This window comes from Hippocampus guttulatus, chromosome 6 (assembly GCF_054856545.1).
Source record: "Hippocampus guttulatus isolate MCC_2025c chromosome 6, RoL_Hgut_1.0, whole genome shotgun sequence".
NCBI lineage: Eukaryota > Metazoa > Chordata > Actinopteri > Syngnathiformes > Syngnathidae > Hippocampus > Hippocampus guttulatus.
The window spans coordinates 4,215,970-4,237,655 of NC_141266.1; the positions used below are offsets into that span (position 1 = coordinate 4,215,970).

At 39.7% G+C, this 21,686-nt stretch overlaps 1 protein-coding gene across 4 annotated transcripts in view; it reads left to right on the plus strand.

Moving 5' to 3' along the window:
* The first annotated feature begins 371 nt into the window (after window positions 1-371).
* Window positions 372-21,686, plus strand: part of LOC147203330 (trafficking kinesin-binding protein 1-like) — a 37,974-nt gene continuing 16,659 nt past the window's right edge. Inside the window, exons 1-2 of one of the 4 annotated variants that reach the window (XM_086113067.1) lie at window positions 372-603; window positions 5,574-5,768. Coding sequence is in view for 3 of the 4 variants with exons in the window: in XM_086113063.1 (XP_085969189.1) it covers window positions 18,797-18,998 (202 nt within the window). In the remaining variant the exon portion in view is untranslated. Of the gene's footprint in view, window positions 604-2,869; window positions 3,117-5,573; window positions 5,769-11,690; window positions 12,436-18,637; window positions 18,999-21,686 lie in introns of those variants that run through there. The other 3 variants (XM_086113064.1, XM_086113066.1, XM_086113063.1) reach the window with 3 other exon arrangements.

Sequence of the window (21,686 nt, forward strand, 5' to 3'; positions counted from 1 at the left end):
CTTTTACATCACATTCACACCATCACTGTGTGGGAACTGAACCCTCACTGCCTGCATCGTTGTCACCCAGGTGACCACAACATCTTCAGTGGCTCCATGGGTGTGCATTTATAGTTATTGTATTGTTGAGTGAAGACATTTTACCATTTTTGCATTGTAATCTAAAATGGAAGTTAACCACAGCTTTCTCTCTCCTTTGTCCTTCCTTCTCTTTCAGGTTTACAGGCAGTGACTGTTGGACTTTCGTATCTCCAGTCATGGTTGTGTGGTCTCCTGCACTAGTTTTATTGTTACATCAGACTAAATCTAAATTAGCTTTTCCTTTGTGCTGCTTGAGTTTGTCCATGGCTGGTCCTTCTTTATCCTGGTAGCTTCTCAGTGCCAAGCTGGACCCGAAGACTCTTCCTCCCCACACCTGTTCCTATACCTCCACCCCATCCCCAGAAAAACGTTCTCAGCAGATAGCTAGCCTCCCTAAGCCAGGGATCCATTTGGTCAACGACGACGGGGAGAAAGAGGAAGAAGAGCATGTCAGTGAGGCACGGCTGCAGTCTTCGCTCGATAGGTTTCTGGTCGTCTACAGGGATGCCGAGACCATTACTGGTAATATTGCATAATTGTTTTATTGCACTTTGGAGGCCAAACAAACTGCAGCCCATTTAGCATCACTCAATCAGCAACTGATAAATGAATATGTTTTAACAGTCACAAATATTTCCTTTCTTAAGGTCCATTTAGCTTCATCAGTTCATTATTGAAGCTGCGCATCGAAGTTATTTGAGAGTTTACCAGCCCACAGCCTGTAATTCTGCATCTTTGAAAGCTGAGAAGCATATACTGTGAGAAAGTGTCCCTCAGTGGGACCCTGTCGTAATGTCACATCCTGTTACTAAAGGCGCACTAGGGGACCTTAGCCTGCCAATATCTCGCTTTGGCACTCCTGTTTCAACAGTCTAAATAGGAACAGCAGAGTATTTATCGCATGACATGGTAATGGATATTGATTCTCAGGCCTCAGCTGAACATCTAAAAAATAAATGGCTGTGAACCAGTCCTGTTATTGCAGTCCGGATGGAGCATGGAGGGGACAATACACGCACTTACACAGAATCTAATCTAAAAATAGCTTCATTAGAATTGTGGACTGTGAAGGATTGTTTCTGCACACAACCTACAGGATAAGGCCCGCCCAATGCACCACCCTTGATCATGAGGTCAGTTCCTCTTATTATTTGAAATAACAATCCACCTTGGAAACACACTGTTTTGGCCCATTGCTTTCCACATCACAGTAGGGGCAAAAGTTGAAACATTTGCTGGTTTTTATTGATTGATGTTTGGAGTGGGTCTAGTAATTTGCACCATACCTGGCCAACCTCGACCTCATTGTTAGATGTTTCGGGACTGAGGTCTTGACCTAATCATTGTCACACTGCATTCAGAACAAATGCATTCAAATGTAGTGTATCAAAAAGAAATGCAGTATAAGACAATGGTTACTTTGGTTAGCATTCTCGCAGTCTTCTGATCCCCTGCAAAAATGTACACGAGGGGCCGCGACAGGAGTAGATTGCTGTGGGTATGAATGTTTTTTACTCAGTGATTGACAGATGGTTGCTTTTCAGTCACTGATCTTGTTTTAGGTCTTGAGATGTTCTTTAACTTGAGGATTGAAAACTGTGGATTAAACTAGATACCATTACTACTACTAGCAATAAGAGTTTACAGTTGCAGTACTGTGAAAACCAATCTCAATTTTTCCCTGACGGCTTTCAGAGACTACTGGAAATCATTACATTGCAGGAATGTAGCAAAAGGCAGTGCTGCCATCTACTGGTATGTAGGCAATCTTAACTTGTCAGGGGAAAACAAACAGTATTTTTTCCCCCACATATAGTGTTTCGCATTTTTCCTGGTTTTTTTTCTTCTTTTTTTTTTTTTTGCTCCTCTTTTTCCTTTAGTGTTTCTTGTTTGGGTGCTTGCTGGTGGAAAACGTTTTTGTTGTGTTTGAATAATTCCTCTCAACCTTGAGAAACACCCAAGAGCTGAATCACATTTGCTGTGGGTCATGCTTGATGGTGTGCTTCATTCTCCATAGTAACCAGCCAACTGTGATGCAAAGACTTGAGTAACTTAGTTGAATAATTCCAGGATGTTGGGTGCGTGAGGGCGGGGGGAAACAGAACTTGAGTGAGACAGTTATGCGAGTCGACAAACATAATCCAAACTGCGGACTTGCTCACGAACTGTGATAATCAGAGCTTAATGGAGAAGCCATTGTGCTTTAATGTTTGATGTGAGCGGTTCTCAGTTTGTACTAGCACAGAAATAAAAATGGCATTTTCTTGATGATTCCCTTCCTAGCATGTAAAATTCAATTGCCTCAGTTTGAGTGATGCATTTTCAACATTTGATACGCTCTTGGATTTTGGATAAAGTTCTTGAAATGTATTTCACAAGTCATTATCACATGTAAGGGTGTTGGTGTATACAGTTAACATCACACGGATGCCTTATCTTTTTTCCTTCATTTGTTGTGCAAAACAATTGTAGTATATTAGTTTTGCCATCTGCTGGGAACTCAAATCAGTTTTCTTGTGTCAATAAATGTTTAGCTGAAATCAAACAAATGAGTATTGGAAAAGATTAAAAATAAATACAAATGCTTGTTGATAGGCATTCGAACCACACAAAGTGACAATTGTACTCATTCCAAATCTGGTGCGTTGGTGAGCAAAATGTTTGCAGCTTGTGTGTGGAGTAGGAAAAGTCTAGCTGGGGGGAGAGAGAGACACAGAGAGAGAGAGAGCGCTAGTGCGGGGCGGTCCATGCGCATTTCGCCATTGGCATGTGAGGCATGGTGAACCAGTTTAGTTCAGCTCTCTTCTCCTCTTCACTCCTCCCTCTCCCTTCAACTTCCTATGGCTCTTCCAAGCAGTGCCGTTCTGCCTTTTTTTTTTGCACCCTCTGCCTTGCACTTCCTGTCTCACCCTCCCAATGTTCTTTCTCTCTCTTCTCTTACTGTGGAGTCTTTTGTGTCCATGCTCTGTCGCTACTTGTGGAAAATGTGATAGGTCAAGGGCTCAAGGTTTTTGTTCAGGCTTAAGGCAACATGAGTGAGTACATTGCTGTCTTTGTGCTGTGTGAATTGCTGTCTGGTGAGCTACATGTTTGACATATGGACAGTTACCCACATTCGCTCTATTGTTGACACTCAGTTTTTCTCTGTCTCATCCTGTCGGCTGTCGCTGTGACAGTCACCTTTGTTTACTCTTGTTACTCTTAAAAACCTTTGTGTTGACATGGTTGTTAGAGTGCTCGTTTTTATACCGAAAGGTGTTTGCCCTCTTCTACTAACTTTTAAAAAGGTCCATAACATTTTCCAGTTCATCATCAGTAATGAATATACTGAACATGTGGGAAGTTGTCTCTTAGCTTTCTGTGTGTTCACCACTGTACTTTTTGGAGGGCAGCCATGCTGCACAGGAGCTTTACTGTTCAAAGGTTTTATACTTGGCCTATACTGTTCGATAAAATATACTCCACCGACATTACATTACAGTGAGTGTTGGATCCAGCCTATTTTGTAACTCATTCTGCTGATCAGTCTCTGTTCACAATGATATTGCAACAAAAGTTGCTGTTTTGCAGTACGTATAATCATGTGCCTTTTTGATGAAAGACATTGAGTTTGGCGCTCACTTATACTGGCATTATCTCAAATGTTCCCCCCAAAATATTTTCCTCTTATTTCTTGTAGTCACCAGACAGACCTAATAAGTCTTGCCATGCAAAACTCTCACATATGTTGCAGTGTTTGTTTATTGCTCTGAATGACAGTGTGACAGTGGACTATTCTTGCATTTGAACTTGAACTTGTCTTCTATTGGTGCAGCTGCAAACTGCTACTCATGCGATATGACCTTATAAGGTTGTCTTTTTTTTGCACACAGAGTACTTTAATTTAAACTAAAATCCCTCTCAACTTGACCTTCTTTAGATTCATGATCTATTTTCATTTGTCCGTTTTAAGCAGCCTTTGCACAAAATCCAAAGTGGAAGTGAACATGTATGACAATTATAATCTCAATCTATAGTGTTAGAAGTGTTTATAATATGTTTGTTACCTACTTGGGTAGTTGTCGACAAGTGTTTCAGAACGAAAATAACTGAAGGGCTCCAGACCTGATATCTTAGGTTGGCATAGAGTTCACATCTGAGTTAGACACCTAATGCACTCACCAGCTTCTTCCCTGATTGCTTACTGTGATCGGCAAATGCAGAATTAAAACAAACAAACAAAATCCTGGATAAATATTACAAACCCCTCACGCCTATAGTGCAGAATTTCAGTGAAAAATCCAGAACTACATTATATTCAATTCTGTGGTTAAGTGTGATGCAGTGCAGTTTCTACACTACTGCAAACAACCTCCACAATGAAACAATGCATATGTCCTAAAATCTGGACCTTGTATCAATTCAAAAAGAGCATTGTTACTATCGTTAACAGCATAGACATTGTTATACACGTGTGTATGTAATGTTGTGACTGTTAAGTGTATCTCCAATTTGCCATCAAACCACATTTGATAGATAATTTAAAATGTTTCAGAATTTTAAGATAGTTTTGTTTTAGGGCCATCGCTTTGTAACTTAGATGAATGTGCTGTGATAAAATCTTATTGGTTGTATTTACTGAAGGATTCAGCTGCTATGTGCATGTTTGTATGTTTCTTGAACACAGGCAGGCTTTCAGTCCGATTGAGCAATTTGTGTGAGACAACATTGTTAGAGAGTACAGTGTGCACAGACAGAATTGAGAACACCGTAACGGCAGGAAAAGTACAAAAGCAGTGGGACAACCAAAGCTATTTATTATAAGCTGTATTCTCCATATAAACGGGCTCATTATCATTTTTCTGTGCCCCCTCCCAAACTACATTGCTAAACAGGTCACATACAGTGATATTTTTAATAACACGGTGAACTGATTTGTGGACAGATGCAGATACTGGAACTCACACTTCAGTATGACTCATTTTTTCCACTGCATCCGACAACAATGTGTGATTTTAAATGAAGGGCACAGAAACCCAAAATAAATCTATAGGCTTGGTAGACTGTGTACAGTTGTTTGCCTTTCCAAAAAAATAGATCTTTTATTTAATACTTTTTAAAATAGATAATGTACCACAAGTGCTATAAAATCCATCCATCCATCCATAAAGCCGTCCATTTTCTGAAACACCTATTCTCACATAGTTTAGATGAATAAAAGAATGTAACTCTTAGGTTGCTATGTTATTAAGAAACTTGGACTAACTCAAAAGTAAACATGGTCTGAGAATGTTAATGTTTCTGCGAAGAGAATGAATACATTTAGAAAATGAAAAAAATGTATTCACTTCATGCAAACACTACCCAATTTTACCACAAGATGGCGCACTGTGCTTTCTTTTGTAACGTTACAAAATTGTTCCTGAAATTGCACTCGAATACTGTAATAAGTAACTTAACCGATGTATTTTTTTTCACAGACACAAACAATGACTCCGCATGTGTCTTTTCAGATGTCTGTAACAATACTGACTTGCCGGAACTTGAGATTATTAGCCTTTTGGAGGAGCAGCTGCCAGTCTACAAGCTGAGGGCCGACACGATCTTCGGCTACGAGCAAGATGACTGGCTGCACACGCCTCTGGTGGACCCTAACTCCTCCCTCGACCTGACTACGGAACAGATAGAGGAGACGCTCAAGTACTTTTGTAAGTGCTTCAATTTTCAGGTGTATTATGTAGTATGTGTGTATATTTTCTTTACTCCGTGGTTATCATGGTGATCACTGTAACATGTGCTAGTAGTGATACTACTGACACTGATTCTTAAAGTGAAGTTCAAGTCTATAAATGAGGAAATCATGGTTTACTTTGACCTTCACCTACGAGCTGCTTGAACTTGTATAATCAACTGCTCGGCCACCGTTGCCACAACAATCTCTCTCACTCACTCTGTCCCCCTCTGTCTCGCTCGGCCCCTCTCGGCGCCTCTCGGCCCCTGACTGTGTGTCTGTTGTCTCCGTGTCTCTCGCTGTCTATCTGTGTGGCATCTGCTCTCTGTCTTGCTCTCCTCTCGCTGCTATTTGGAATTGTATTCTCGTACTCTTATACTAGGCATAGCTGTAATGGCCTTATCAGCATCTGACTTGTTGTCTGTGCGATGTGTGCCGTATAAGGATCAGAATAACCTTTGTAGCTGGTCACCATAGTACAATAGCAATTTACATTACACATGACAGTGCAGAGGTCATAGGTTCAATTCCAGGCCCCAGGCTTCCTCTGTGGAGTTTGCATGTTCTCCCTGTCCCTTGCGTGGGTTTTCTCCGGGTACTCTGGTTTCCTCCCATCCATCCATACCTCCATCCATTTTCTGATCCGTTTATCCTCAGAAGGGTTGCGGGGCATGCTGGAGCCTATCCCCAGCGCCTCTTCGGGCAGTAGGTGAGGGACACCCTGAGCTGGTTGCCAAACAATCACAGGGCACACAGACGAACAAACTTGTTTGAAATAGATAGATATGTAGAAAAAAACTCCTCCACGATGTTCCTTACTGCTGTAAAACAAGAAGAAGTATCAAATATTATAAAAAACTTTTAAAAATAAAAAGTCAACTGATTGCTTTAATATTGATATGACAATAATAAAGCAGATTATAGAATATGTAGTGCGACCTTTCACGCACATATGCAACCTGTCATTCAAAGCTGGTATCTTTCCTTCAAAAATGAAAATTGCTAAAGTTATTCCAATCTATAAAAGTGGAGAAAGACATCGGTTTACAAATTATAGACCAATATCACTACTACCACAATTTTCAAAAATATTAGAAAAACTATTTTCTCGCAGACTTGATAGCTTTATACAAAAGCATGCGCTGTTAAGTGAGAATCAATATGGCTTCAGGGAAAAACGGACCACCTCAATGGCAGTTATGGAGTTTGTGGAAGCAATAGCCACTAATATAGACAACAAAGAATTTACTGTTGGGGTTTTCCTAGATCTAAAAAAAGCTTTTGACACAATAGATCACAGTATATTATTGAAAAAACTAGAAAGATATGGCATTAGAGGTGTAGCTTATAAATGGATAAAAAGTTATTTAGAAAACAGATATCAGTACGTGCAACTCAACAATAAAAAAACGAATCAACTGAAAATCACTCACGGAGTTCCTCAGGGGTCAGTGCTTGGTCCAAAACTATTCATCTTATATATAAATGATATCTGCAAGGTCTCAAAACAATTTAAATGTGTCCTATTTGCTGATGATACAACTTTCTACTGTTCTGGAATAAATCTGAAACAGCTCCTGACAACCGTAGAAAACGAATTAAACAAATTAAAAAACTGGTTCGACAGAAATAAATTGTCACTTAACCTGAAAAAATCGAAGTTAATTGTTTTTGGCACAAGACCAATCAAACACCAAGCTAAAATTATGGTAAACTCAATTGAGATAGAAAGAGCGTATGAAACCAAGTTTCTCGGATTAGTAATAGACTCAAAACTATGTTGGAAGCCACATATCGATAACGTAAAAAGAAAAATAGCCAAAACCGTAGGGATCCTCTACAAAACCAAGGAAGTGCTAAATAAGAGATCTTTGTACACATTATACACTTCATTATTATTACCATATATGACCTACTGTGTGGAAATATGGGGAAATGCCTGCAAAACAAACACACTCCCTATTCTCAACCTACAAAAAAAAGCAATTCGAATTATTAATAGATCAAAATATACGGAACCCACAAATCCACTATTTATCAAATTAAATACGATGAAATTTTATGACCTGGTTGACTTTAAAATCGCCCAATTAATGTACAAAGCACACAATAACCTGCTCTGCCAAAACATTCAGAAGTTTTTCGAAATTCGAGAAAGCAGCTATGATTTAAGAGGTACCAACTTATTCAAAAAACTCAAAACAAGAACAAACATCAAGCAAAGAAGTGTATCTATCAAAGGTGTTAATCTGTGGAATAATTTCGAAACGGACCTGAAAATGAATAAATCGCTTGCTGAGTTCAAAAACAAATTCAAAAAAATAGTACAAACAACCTACATCAATCAGAGTTAAAATGATAAATTCTAAACATTAAATATAATGATAAATCAGAACTAAGTTGATAAATAGAGAAAGGTATTGAAATATCCATTATGAATACAAGAGAAAATTGACACAAGAGTGCCAGGGTGTGGATTTATATAATCCCGATACAAACCAATAGTTGTAAAAATATCACGGTTAAGGGTAAAGTATGAGCCGTAAAGGAGACTTCTTTCTTCTTACTTTTTTCTTTTCTGATTGATATAAAAATGATTTATTAGATATAAACACATAACGGGGTAGGACTAGATACGTTTTTTACTTCTTCCTACTCCCTTGAACATAATAACTGTGTTGAATGAAGATCGATTTCTTTCTTTTTACTTTTTTATCTACCTTATTTTCTGTCAAATTATTACTGTATATATGTTTTATGTTCAATAAACAAACAAACAAACAAACAAACAACCATCCACGCTCACAGGGACAATTTAGAGTGTTCCATTAACCTGCCATGCATGTTTTTGGAATGTGGGAGGAAACCAGAGTACCTGAACAAAACCCAGGCATGGGGAGAACATGCAAATCCCACACAGGAAGGCCGGAGCCAGAATCGAACCATGCACCTCTCCACTGTGAGGCTGACGTGCTAACCAGTTGACCACCGGGCCGCCGATATCCTCCCACATTCCAAAAATATGCAGGGAGGTTAAAGAGTGTTTCAGTGGTACTAGCAACATATTTTATATAAATCACAAATGCACTTCCAAACATCAGGAAATGTAAACATTGTTTCCATTTTACATTGGTGTATTTTAGAAGGACATGTCCCCTTGAACAGTGACTCTGGTGTAAATTTGCTTCTATAATTAGCTCAGCAATGATATAAATAGCATCTGCTCATAGCAGTAACTCAATTTATCCCAGCCATGCTAGCATGGGCACATTGACCTTACTTTTCTTGTTTTTGTCTGACTGACGACAAGGAAACAGCTGTAATTTTTTTATTGTTAACTTTATGCTTTACTGTTGTCTGCGATTGTTTTCACCGTTGTTGGAGTCATGGTGCTCCTCACTGCCTCCACCAAATGGTCAGATATCAACACACCAGTGTCAGTTTGCTCAAACACTGATGGTTAGTATCTGTTTCATCCTTCCATTCAGCCATCCGACCTTTCATTTGTTTGATCCTTTTTGTTGTGCTTTTAACTAGCAGTTTCACATAACCAGAAATTTATCTTCTCAAAACCTATGCAAATTATGCAACCTGCTGTCTGATAAGGATTCGAGGTCAGGCGTTTTCTGTGCCACTCTGTCATAAGTTTCCAGGAAATAGCTTGTTTAATACAGAATATGCACCAACCACATGTTTACACCGTAACTCAATTATGATTTCAAATAAATATGCTGGATCTGTACACTCCTTAGCCACAACATTAAGTTGCTGTGCAGTAAAAACAACAGTTCAGTGACTCGATCGGTAATAACTACCACTCTTTGCGCTCTTGTGTTGATTGTGAAGGGGAATCTGATGATGTGGGTATACAGTATACTGTATACTTCATGTATATCTGAATTCAAACAGGAAAGAAATGTTCATGTAACGTTATGATGTTTTTGGAATATATCAATTTTGGGGGTGGGGCGGGACACTGAAGTGTAGTTGAAGAAGCTTTTCAGTTAGAAAGTTAGTACAATGTCTGGGTCTTTGCTGATGTGAAGTTCATTGTGTGGCCTTGTGTATGAAATGTGCTCTATACTTCAAGCTGCCTAGTTGCATAAGTAGCGGTGATAGACTTGTAAGTTCTAAAATATGACATTAATGTTCTTTCTTTTAAATCTTGGGAGTTATGCAACCCCAGTTCCTATGAAGTTGGCACATTGTGTTAAACATAAATAAATATAGATAAAAAAGTAGCTCAGTCATTCACAAGTAAAGATGGGGCAAGGTTCACCTCTTTGTGAACAACTGTGTGAGAAAATAGTGGAACAGTTTAAGGTTACAGTTGCAAGAAATTTAGGGATTTCATCATCTACGGTCCATAATATCATCAATGGATGTGGAGAAATCACTGCATGCAAGTGGAAAGGGTGAAAACCAGCATTGAAATTACTGGATGTAAGCAGCAAGGCCGAACACCAACATTGAATGCCCGTGGTCTGACGAGTCCACATTTCAAATTGTTTTGGGAAATTGTGGACGTCGTGTCCCCTGGGCCAAATTGGAAAAGAACCATCAAGACTGCTATGGACGCAAAGTTCAAAAGCCAACATCTGTAATGGTATGGGGCTCTGTCTGTGCCCGTCGTTTGGTCGAAGGGCTTTTTGAAGTCCACAGTAATCACATTAAAGCAAGGGTGCAAACAGATGTAAGAAGGCTAGACTCGGTCACAAAGTGGGAGTAAACTATTTAGGAACAAAGTGTTGGAGAACGTCAAAAGACGGCTTGGGAACTGGTGTCACGCCCAGGCGAACATTTGTCATCTGCGAAGTCTGCGATTTGCTTATTCGTTGTAGACCGGAAAGTGTCTACAGCAACTGGAAAGACTGGAAAGTGTTAGCGTATCGGTGGTTCAAAGCTTAAAGCAAGTTAATCAAATCACTACCAATGGGCCGGACTGGGGGTGAGGTATGCAAATATCGGGGGCAGTGGTTTTCTTGTATTTTGCATATGTAAACAATAAAAGTCCGACAGGCGCACAAGGAACTCTGAGCAACTGCCCGTCGTTCGCTCTTGGAGATCCGCTCCCGCCGATTACAAAGACAATCTTCCCTGTGTGTTGAGTCTTTTGTTTAACTTTGTCCGGGTAGAAAACACTGACATTCATCAGACAGTGCCAAACCACATTCTGCATGTGTTACAACTGCGTGGCTTTTTCGTAAAAGAGTGCAGGTACTAAACTGGCTTGCCTGCAGTCCAGACCTGTCTCCCATTGAAACTATATGGCGCATTATGAAGCATTAAATATGTCAGCTGAGACCGTGGATTGTTGAACAACAAACTGTACATCAAGCAAGAATGGGAAAGAATTCCACTCACAAATCTTCAATAATTAGTCACTTCACTTCCCAAACGTTTATTGAATGTTGTGAAGAGAAAAGGTGACGTAACATAGAGGTAACCATTTGGAATGTATTGCAGCCATAAAATTCAAAAATAATGATTATTTGTCAAAAACAATGTTTGTTAGTTTGAACATTAAATATCTTGTCTTTGTGTTGCATTCAATTAAATATCAGTTGTGCATGATTTGCAAATCATTTTGTTCTTCTTTGTTTAACACAACATCCCAATTTCATTGGAATTGGGTTTGTTCAATCTGAGTCGCCCACGTCATCTCTTCCAACTCCACGCTAATTTTACATGCTGCTCAGCCATGGCCCTGCTGCTATAGCAACCACTCACAAGGACAAGTTAGGGGAGAGGGAGTGGGTGTTAGAGGTTGCTGACGTAGCATCAGTGGGTGGCAGTAAGATGGCAATGCTCCCTCTCATTGGCTGTAAGAATTGGCCCACCCTGCCCACTCCGCTGTGTCATCGTTTCTGCTGCAAAACCCGTGACTGCTGCTCCTTGCTCTGTCACACTCTGCATCTATGGATTGATGTTGTAAAAGATGCACTCGACCACGTGCAGAGCAAGTGCTGGGACGGAGCAGAAAATGCGGCAAAATAGAAGACCGTAATACTGTATGAACAAATTACAAGACAAGATGCTGATATTAGTCAGACTGGATGATATATCGACAGGAAGCCATTGATGGATGGGGACAAGAAAAGATACTGACAAATCTACAGTGACTGGAAAACCGTACGATATGAATGATGGACTCACTCGATCGAAAGATGCAGACTGATTAAAGGACGTTGACACTTATTTGCGGAACAATGGAGTATTGTGATCCTTCAAGACAAGTGATGCCACAGTTCACAGATCTGGGAACTGTTTGGCAGCATGGCACCAGAAACAATATGGAGCACACTACCCTGACAGCAAGCTGCTACTGAGTGTGGAAGCAAAAGGAACGGCAAAAAATTGGAGCAAATCTTTTGTGGGGCAATACACTGTGCCAGCTGGTTACCATACGTTATTGGAGGTTAGCAAAATGGAGCTTTTGTTGACGGCCGGATACCATAGAGTATATAAGACCCCAGTGACAGCTGGTTATCTCGGAGCATGCTGGGGTGTTGGACCGACCAGAGCTATTGGAGAAAATACAATACAACTGTGACTCTGAGCAGTGAGGATGAAGAGACGGGGCCAGAGGTTTGTGAAGGCAGACTACTATGAATTGGACTGGTACTATGAAGAGTGCACTGATGGTAAGACAGTCATGTGTATTATATGTGGCATCTTGTCAAACTGCAAGCAGACCGGTTTGCGTTGTAAATTCACGGGTGGCAAGGCGACAAATTATCAAATACTTGTCAGATAAGACAAGAGTTAAGGAGTAAATGAAAGAATAGTCGCCAGCCGCCTCTTTTTTTTTTTTTGAGTTCTCATACTAAGACCGAGAGGATTAATTTAGAAGGGCTGAACTGAGTGTAACCTCTTCTGCATGTGTGTTGTAATGCTGTTTGATAACCACATGTTCTCTAGTTGTTTGTATATATGCATTATAGAGGGAAGAGAGGCATTGAGTAGGATTAATGTTTATATTTTAAACGACAGTACTTTTTATTTTCCTGGGGGGGAAAAAAGTATTATAATGATCATTGCGTAATCTGGACATTGTGTTTACATTTACCACCAGCAGCAGAATTTGATTTGAGGCTTTTGGTTTTTCTTCATTGAGCTGAGCCACTCTTGGCTATTGTAGGCAACTCTTGACACTCTGTGGGCAGACTGTACTGTTTTCTGTTTTGCGTCTTAACACCCAGTCAACAATTACAGTGAACCGTTGAGCAGTTATCAGTAAGTGTAGTGGAGTGGTTGAAAAACTAAATGTTCTAATTGTTTGACAAATTAATACACAAAAGACCCACATGCTTGATTGACTGCACCTGCTCATGTGACTGACGAAATGTTGTGGGTTGGTTATAGGTGAGTTACAGTTACGGTTGGTCTCTTCACTGGTCCTCCCTTTTATCTTCATATTCTTACACTCTTGAATGTGTGCCTTGTCTCATCTTACTCGGCACACTGTTTCATTTGTTTCCGTTATGTAATTACCGTAATTTCCAGACTATAAGCCGCTACTTTTGTCTCACGCTTTCAACCCTGCGCCTTATTTAATGATTCGGCCTGTTTAAAGATTTTTCCAACGGCCAGTAAAGGTAACAGTAGGATGCTATCATGTATCACAGTGAAAACAACCGGCTATGAGAGGGCGCACTTCACCTGTGTTTTGAGCTAGACTGCAATCCGAAAGCTGCGTGGCTGGGTCATGACGGACTTGACCGAACCCAAATTATTTTTTATGAAGGATTTATCCGTAACTGAACATAGAAAATGTACAACGTTAATAAAATAAAAGACTGAGATATGTCAAATGGGATGAACAATTAGGAAAGTATACAAAAATAGGCAACAGTAGTGGCTTGTGAGCACTTTCTGGCATGTTGTATGTACCCGAAACACATGGAAAACAACTAATCTCCCCTGCTTCATGGCTGTTCACACGACCCACCATGTGACACCGTTCAAACTCCCAAACGATATTTTACTCTTAATATCAGCCGGGTTACAATGCCGATTGCAGATACAGTGAACCCTCATTTATCACCGGGGGTTACGTTCCAAAAAGAACCCGTGATAGGTGAAATTTGTGAAGTTGTCAGCTTTATTTTTTACAGTTATTATACAATACCGAACTATGTATACAATCCAGAGGCGATTGCTCTAAGACTGCAAGGGAAGCTCAGCTTCCCCTAAAATGTCAAAAAGTAAGTGATCAGAAATATGTGTGTACGTACAATTGTGTGGACATGTCATTGACTAAATATGCACTAAAATGCGCTCAACCTTTGTTCCGAATCAGCTTCTTATTACTGGTTACGACGCGACTCTCTTCTCATTCATTCCCACAGCTTCACTGTGCTTTAAACTGTGTGGACGCTGAGCGTCAACTGCGCGGACGCTGGGCGTCCAGAGAGTCATTGGATAAATGCTGGTTTTGTCCCGCCCATCGGACGCTCAACGTCTCTGGGAGTCTATGGACAGTGGGCGTTTATCGGCTGGCCCGGACACTCAGCTTTTCTGCATGATGATTGGATGATCTGTCTGAGGCTGAACCTCTTTTTGATTGACAGCGAAATGAGCCAATCACCGATCTTATAGTGAAGGCATCCTTTTCATTTTTTGAAAAGGAACAGAGAGTAGAATTCACGTATAAATAAACGGACACATTTTATGATGTTGGCTGAAATTGAGCTTCCCCTCCTTGACAGAGCAGCATCCGCCACTGATACAATGAAACCAAAGACCAAAAATTTGTTAATTTCACTGTATCACTGTACTGACATTTCTCTTAATGTCAGTACAGTGAAACTCCTCTTCAACGAAACCTACAGTACATGGGCGAAAATACCCCCGAGTGTGAAAAAATATTCATGCATTAACACCATTCCCACTTTCCTGCCCCCATACAATGAAAAAAAACCCCTGTTGCGTTATACGAGATATTTTTCTCTGCTCTTGCCTCGCAATGAGATTCACTACAATGAAGTCTAATCCAACAGCGACCTCTACTGTTTCGTTCGGAAACGGCAACAGCAACCACCACACTGGTTTACACATATGCAGTAGTCCAGGAAGTATTTGTTATTGTTAGTTTCAGACTCAGTAAGAACATTGCATTGCTAAAATGGCTAAAAACTGACCTGTGGATGTCAAGCAGCTAAGAAAAGAAGAGCTCTGACGCTGGAAGAGAGGGTAAATGTGATCAAAATGAAAGGCGGAGGAAACAAAATAAAATACATTATCCAAGAAATTCATGTAAGTGAAAGTGAATGCTGATCGTAAATTTCGCAATTTCTTTGCCTTTTTTCTTTCTACACTGACTATATGAAGTGTCAAATAAGTGTATGCTCATACTTATGCACTATTGGAATAAAAATAAAGAGTACACATTTGTTTGTGTGTGTGTGTGTGTGTGTGTGTGTGTGTGTGTGTGTTTACATCAGAGATCAAATTTGCTATAGTGAAAACCCCCTGTTGTGAAACATTTCTTGTTGCAAACATGATGTCGTTGTAGAGGAGTTTCACTGTAGCTTACTATTATACAGTTGAGGCCACCATTCTTTGTGAACACACCAAACAATTGGACTCTGGAGCAATATTGATGTGGTTATTGCGTGGCAAAGTTACTTGAACAGACAATTTGATCTATGTGTTCATGTAGTTGAACACTAACATCATGTGCATTTTTTTTTTTTGCAAAATACAAAAACAGGACTAGAATTTTGTCAGCTTGGTGTTAGTCTGAGATATACAGTGGGGCAAATAAGTATTTAGTCAACCACCAATTGTGCAAGTTCTCCTACTTGAAAAAATTAGAGAGGCCTGTAATTGCCAACATGGGTCAAGCTCCACCATGAGAGACAGAATGTGGGGAAAAAAACTCAGCAAATTACATTGTTTGATTTTTAAAGAATTTATTTGTAAACATGGTGGAAAATAAGTATTTGGTCAATACCAAAAGTTCATCTCAATACTTTATGTACCCTTTGTTGGCAATAACGGAGGCCAAACGATTTCTGTTCTCTCTAATCTTTTCAAGTAGGAGAACGTGCACAATTGGTGGTTGACTAAATACTTATTTGCCCCACTGTAAAAGGGAGAGGGATGTATGAGTAGGTCGGCTTTTATTTAGTCTTATGATTTACATACTACTCTGAAATACACGATAGCACCCTGCCAGCTGCTGTATGTAACTTGATTTTCAACTCAAATGAATGGTGTTGACTGCGTTGAAAGATTGGGGTTTTAGCTGGCAAAGAGTGAGGCCATACAGACATACTTTTCACCATTTTCAGCCGCTCTGTTCCCAACCTCTGGAACTCACTTTTTTTTATTGTTTTGTTCTTGGTTGGTAAGTGTTTATCAGTGTTTCGAAAGGCGCTTATAAATGAAATGAATAATAAGAATTTTTATTATTATAATCATTATTTATTAAAATATCCCAACACCTAACATTATTTTTATATATGTCTGCACAATGTATGTAATGCCTTTTGTGTTCGGCTGCTGCTTTAAAAAGTCTCTGAATTTGATACTGGTACAAGTACAACTTGAAAATGAACCACCTCTGAAAGTGGGGTTGGTATTCAATCACCTTTATCTCGAGTCATACACACAAAAAAAGAATGTGTTTTTATCCTTGACCCATTCCCCACCAATCCAAAAAATGTTTAATCAGTAACGTTGGTGTATGTATTTATTTATTTTACTCATGTCTGCTTACAAAAAATATTTAAAACAAAACAAATGATGAATCAAAACAAAGGATTCTGTTGTTCAAATGTTTGCATTGATGAATTAATCTTGCGATAAGTGTGCTGAATTATTCTGGTGGACCACTGCTGAAAAATGCATTGCTTCTCGAGATTTGCAGTTTGGGAGTATTGTGATATAATCATCTCTTTACTGAAAATTAGGGCTGTGACCGACAAACCAGAAATACTGGAATGAGCTAACTATAGCCAAGAACACAATCATAATTTAATCTTTATTTTATTTTTTTATGCTACACTAATATACACACTAATCTAATCAATTGTATTAACACGTGGACAAAATTGCTGGTTTCACTCTGTTCATGAATAACTTTGAAATGAAATTTGAAATTGATAAAAAAATAAAGTTGTTGACTGAAACTTAACCAATGAAAATCTGACTTTGCTTTTGAATTGTGCTTCAACAGAAGTTGAACTGAACGAAAAAAACAAAAATGACACCCGTCGTATAAGTAAATTGACCATCGAGGCATTTTAAACTAACGTGTGTCCTCTAAATAGCATCACAGGCGTATTCAAATTTGTAATCAATCAGTCTGCCCATATGAATAGCAACTTGTTAAGTTGCTATTTTTTGAGCATAGGGCGCAGCAATTTTGCGGGGTAAGTGGGCACATATATAAAGGTACAAGCAAAATCCATTTTTTTTCCCCCCGGCCGCATTCCATTCCAATGCGGATCATATTCAAGAAATTACAGACACAGAATTGCTCAAATTACCTTTTCATGAAACATTGTTATTAATAGTTAATGATAATCATCGATCTGAATACACTGATAATGTTAAGGATTTTTCACAGTAATGATCAACAATGATTTAATATGATTAGAAATGCATAAATGTTCATCAATATCATTTAATTTGTTATGGAGGATATTAGTTGTTTGAAATGCTCATTCCACTGTTTTAAAAAAATTCCACCAAAAATCTCAGTGACCCCTTGTAACCCTTTAACTAGGTAGACTCACTGATTCCAAGTGTGAAGGCACCTATGATGTCAATTAGAGGACATGCCTTAGGTTAACGCTCTATTAAAATTATTCCGAAACATTTCAAGTTGTACCATCATTTTTGTCCAGGCTTCTTTCATGAGGATGTGTTTGATAATAATTCCATCAAAGCAGAATGTCTGAATTTTAACTGGTTATTTTTTATTTTTAAAAAAAACATGAATTCAGATTCAAGTTCTTACTGTGATCACGGTGGGCTTTTCTTTCATTAACTGAGGAGTACCAACAATTTTGTCCTTTTCCATAACCACATTTTATAAGTTGGCTATGCTCATGAAATAAGAGTGTGGGTGAGTAAAAGAAAAATAAAAGGCTTTTGGAATAAAGGTAAAAGTAAATGTGACCAGAAAGACAAATGGCAAAGTGCTGCACAAATTGTGCAGCACTCTTTTGTTGACTGCACCATTCCAGCTATACTGCCTTTGAGTTGAGTTACTCAAGCGAGGCGGAACTCACTAAGCTGGCATCAATTTTGTTGAGCAATTTCAATAATTAACAGGCACTAATGAGCAGAAAGTCGGGATTCTTGGATGTGACCCACATTCATTTATGGTTCACAGTTTGTGCTTTGACATGTAGCAAAACCTCAACCACTAAAGACTGTGTGGCGACACCTTGCAAACAGGTGCATGTCTGTTGTTGTTTGCTGGCACTATTGTCACTAGAGAGACTGAACAGGACTCTACCAAGTTACTTTCACTCGAGGGGGGTTAAGGATTGGCCTTTCTTATATTACACACACCTCATCAACTTTGCATTCTGAGGTTAGCGTTTTTTTTTTTTTGTTTTGTTTTGTTTTCTCAAGTGGTCAGCTGGAAATTAAACATTCCAGCCTGCACAATGTTGGAGGGTTTTTTTTTCTTTTGAACATGCCAATGTGCATGAAGATGTAATGGTGAATTATTTGGAATGATTTTAACCTTTAACATCTGGTGGCGGGCTGAAAAATATACACCTTCACTTTACCCTAGTCAGATAATAGCATGAACCATTGACTGACCAATCACAGAGGAGGGGAGGAGTCTGGTTGTCTTGTTGTCACAGACACACAGACACACACACACACACACACACCAGATAGCACAAATGACATCAGACATGCTAAAAGGCTCGCATAATTTCGTGGATCAACAAGTAGAATGTCTACAACGCATGGAGGTGCCCTGGAATTGCCCCTGCAGCCATTGTGGTTCAGCAGTCTGAATTTGAATGGGGGATGGCAGCACTTCTTCCGGTTAATGGTTGTGACGATGGAGCAGAGTGGCTGCAAGAGAACGATACAGAGTTTGTTCATTTGCCTGGACAAGGAAGCACTGGAGAAGAAGAGGAAATGGACTCTGTTCATCATGCTCGTCAGAGTGAGCTAGAACAGGTGGAAGTGGATGAGATGGACGAAGAGCAACAAGTTCTTTCTGAAGGTGGTCTTTTTGTTGTTTGTGCTTAGAATTACTGTACTCCTCATTCCTCATGGCTCCTGCTGTGTTTAAGTCGTTAAGCCCTCGTGCCCTTGGATTGCTCTGACCTGGGATACTTGTGGCTGCGAAGGGATGCTGATTTGACATTGTTTTAAAGAGACTTGATGTCTCCACGTGGCGACACGGTGGTCGACTGGTTAGCAGGTCAGCCTCCCAGTGGAGAGGTGCAGGGTTCGATTCTGGCTCCGGCCTTCCTGTGTGGGATTTGCATGTTCTCCCCATGCCTGGGTTTTGTCCAGGTACTCTGGTTTCCTCCCACATTCCAAAAACATGCATGGCAGGTTAATGGAACACTCTAAATTGTCCCTGTGAGCGTGAATGGTTGTTTGTTTGTGCGTGCCTGTCTGGCTGGCAACCAGCTCAGGGTGTCCCCCGCCTACTGCCCAAAGGGGCGCTGGGGATAGGCTCCAGCATGCCCCGCGGCCGTTGTGAGGATAAACACATCAGAAAATAGAATTTGCTAGTTCTCTCCATGCCTGCGTGGATTTTCTCAGGGCACCCCGTATTTTTTCCAACATTCCTAAAACATGGAATGCAGGTTAATGGACCACTCTAAATTATCCCAAGGTGTGAGTGGGAGTGAAATGGTTGATTGTTTATTTGTGCCCTGCGATTGGCTAGCAACCAGTTCCGGGTCAACCCCGCCTACTGCCCGAAGACAGCTGGGATACACTCCAGCACATTCGTGACCCTTGTGAGGATAAGCATGTATCATATTTGATTATGACTTGCTTTCTGGGTTTGTGCCCCATTGGGCATTGTCTTGGTGTTAGTTTTCTTTTTACAGTATAGTTACTGTCTGTTGCCCAGTAGCCATTTTTGTAGACTGCCTCAGCTCGAGACTTTTTATTCTATTAGGCCTGCTCCTGTTGCAGTCAGCGGAGCTAAAAGGTTTACTTAGGTTTTATGTAACAACACAAAACAAACTTATTGTTTTTGATTAACCCAACTACAGTACTGTATATACATTATAAAATCCCTTCTTCATGCTGTCTGTGACATAGGAGAAATGGCTGACAATATGTTGTGTGTAAAACACCAGGAAAACATCCATCACATTACATATTAAATTGCAGTCACTGACACAAATGAGTAGAACACCTGTTTTCAACCAAACTAAGTCTTTCATTATTGCTCAATATTTACATTTTTTATTCATTTTGTAGTAAACAAAATTCAATTTTGAATATATATAAAGCTGCTGCCCCCGGATAAGCGGTAGAAGATGGATGGATGGATATATACATAAATAGAGAAAATTAGAGCTGTCAGTTTAGCGCGTTATTATCGGCATTAATTTAAATGAATTTTAACGTGATTAATTTTTTTCTCACAAGATTAACGCGGCACACGTCACAGCGGGTGTTACATTGCTCTATAAATAAACCAGAAACAAAACAACAAGCGCGTTCTTCTCCCGCTTGGTGTACCTTAGCCTTCTCCGCTACGTACAATCTCTGTACACAGCTTGTAATGGAGGCTCTCGCTGGCAATCCGTAGTGGAGTCGTTAGATGCAATGCGAATGATTTCAGCTTGAATATGGCTGTTGACAATGGTGACAGGCTTGCATGCAGTAGCCATAGATTTAGCTATGGCTTCAGCAAATTTGTTCTTCGTCGTGTTCTCCATTTTCTTCACTTTGAAATGATCTATAGCTGTCTGTCTTAGATGAGGGGACGGAGTACTCACATCAGCTGTGTGCTTGGCCATTAAGTGGTATTTCAGACTCTACGTGCTATGATGATAGCTCACTTTACGACTGCAAAACATACAGGTAACTTTGGTCTTGTCAGTGGAACAATCTGACAACTTTTTAAAACTAAACTTTCCATTCATAAACTCTTTAAGTATCCGTTTTCGGTGTCTCGCGCTGCCATGGCTGGCAAAACAGACATGGGCGTGGACTTCTGCAGCGCACTTGTTGTTTTGTTTCCGGTTTATTTATAGAGCAACGTAAAATCCGCTGTGACGTGTGCCGCATTAATCTCGCAAGAAAAAAATTTAATCACGTTAAAATTCATTTCAATTAATGTTGATAATAACGCGCTAAACTGACAGCTCGAATATATATGTATATAATTGGTGGCACATAAAGATGCAACCATTTTTCTTGGAAGGAGAGGGAGTGAATTTTAAATTGGTGATTAAAATGTTTATCCTCTACATACTATGGAGACAATATCAGGAACATTTGGAATAAAATTTTGAATTTTGTAGGAATGGATTTATTGCCAACAGTGTTGGCAATTGGGATGGCGAGGCATTTGGTGGAGGTGGCTACACTTTGCCACCAGGTAAAACCGCCTCTGGCCCGAAGTATATGCTTTTATGAAGTGTGGGGGGGGTTTTTTTTCATTTGATCATTTGTTTTCAAGCTAAATCTCGTCAGTATTGTCCCGATGTTAAGAATGGGAGCTCCTGGCCCACCTGTGGCACTGAAAGAAATTAAAATATTTTATTTGCATTGCTCACCTCTGTTTTGCATTTTGGAAGGTCCCCGACTTTATATGTCCCTGTAACCATTCACCCATCTATCCATTTTCTTCCAGTTTTTCGTGGTGGGGTCTGTAACTTATTATAGAATGTACAGTATAACGTACTGGAAGTCCCCTTTAAGTAAATGAAATATA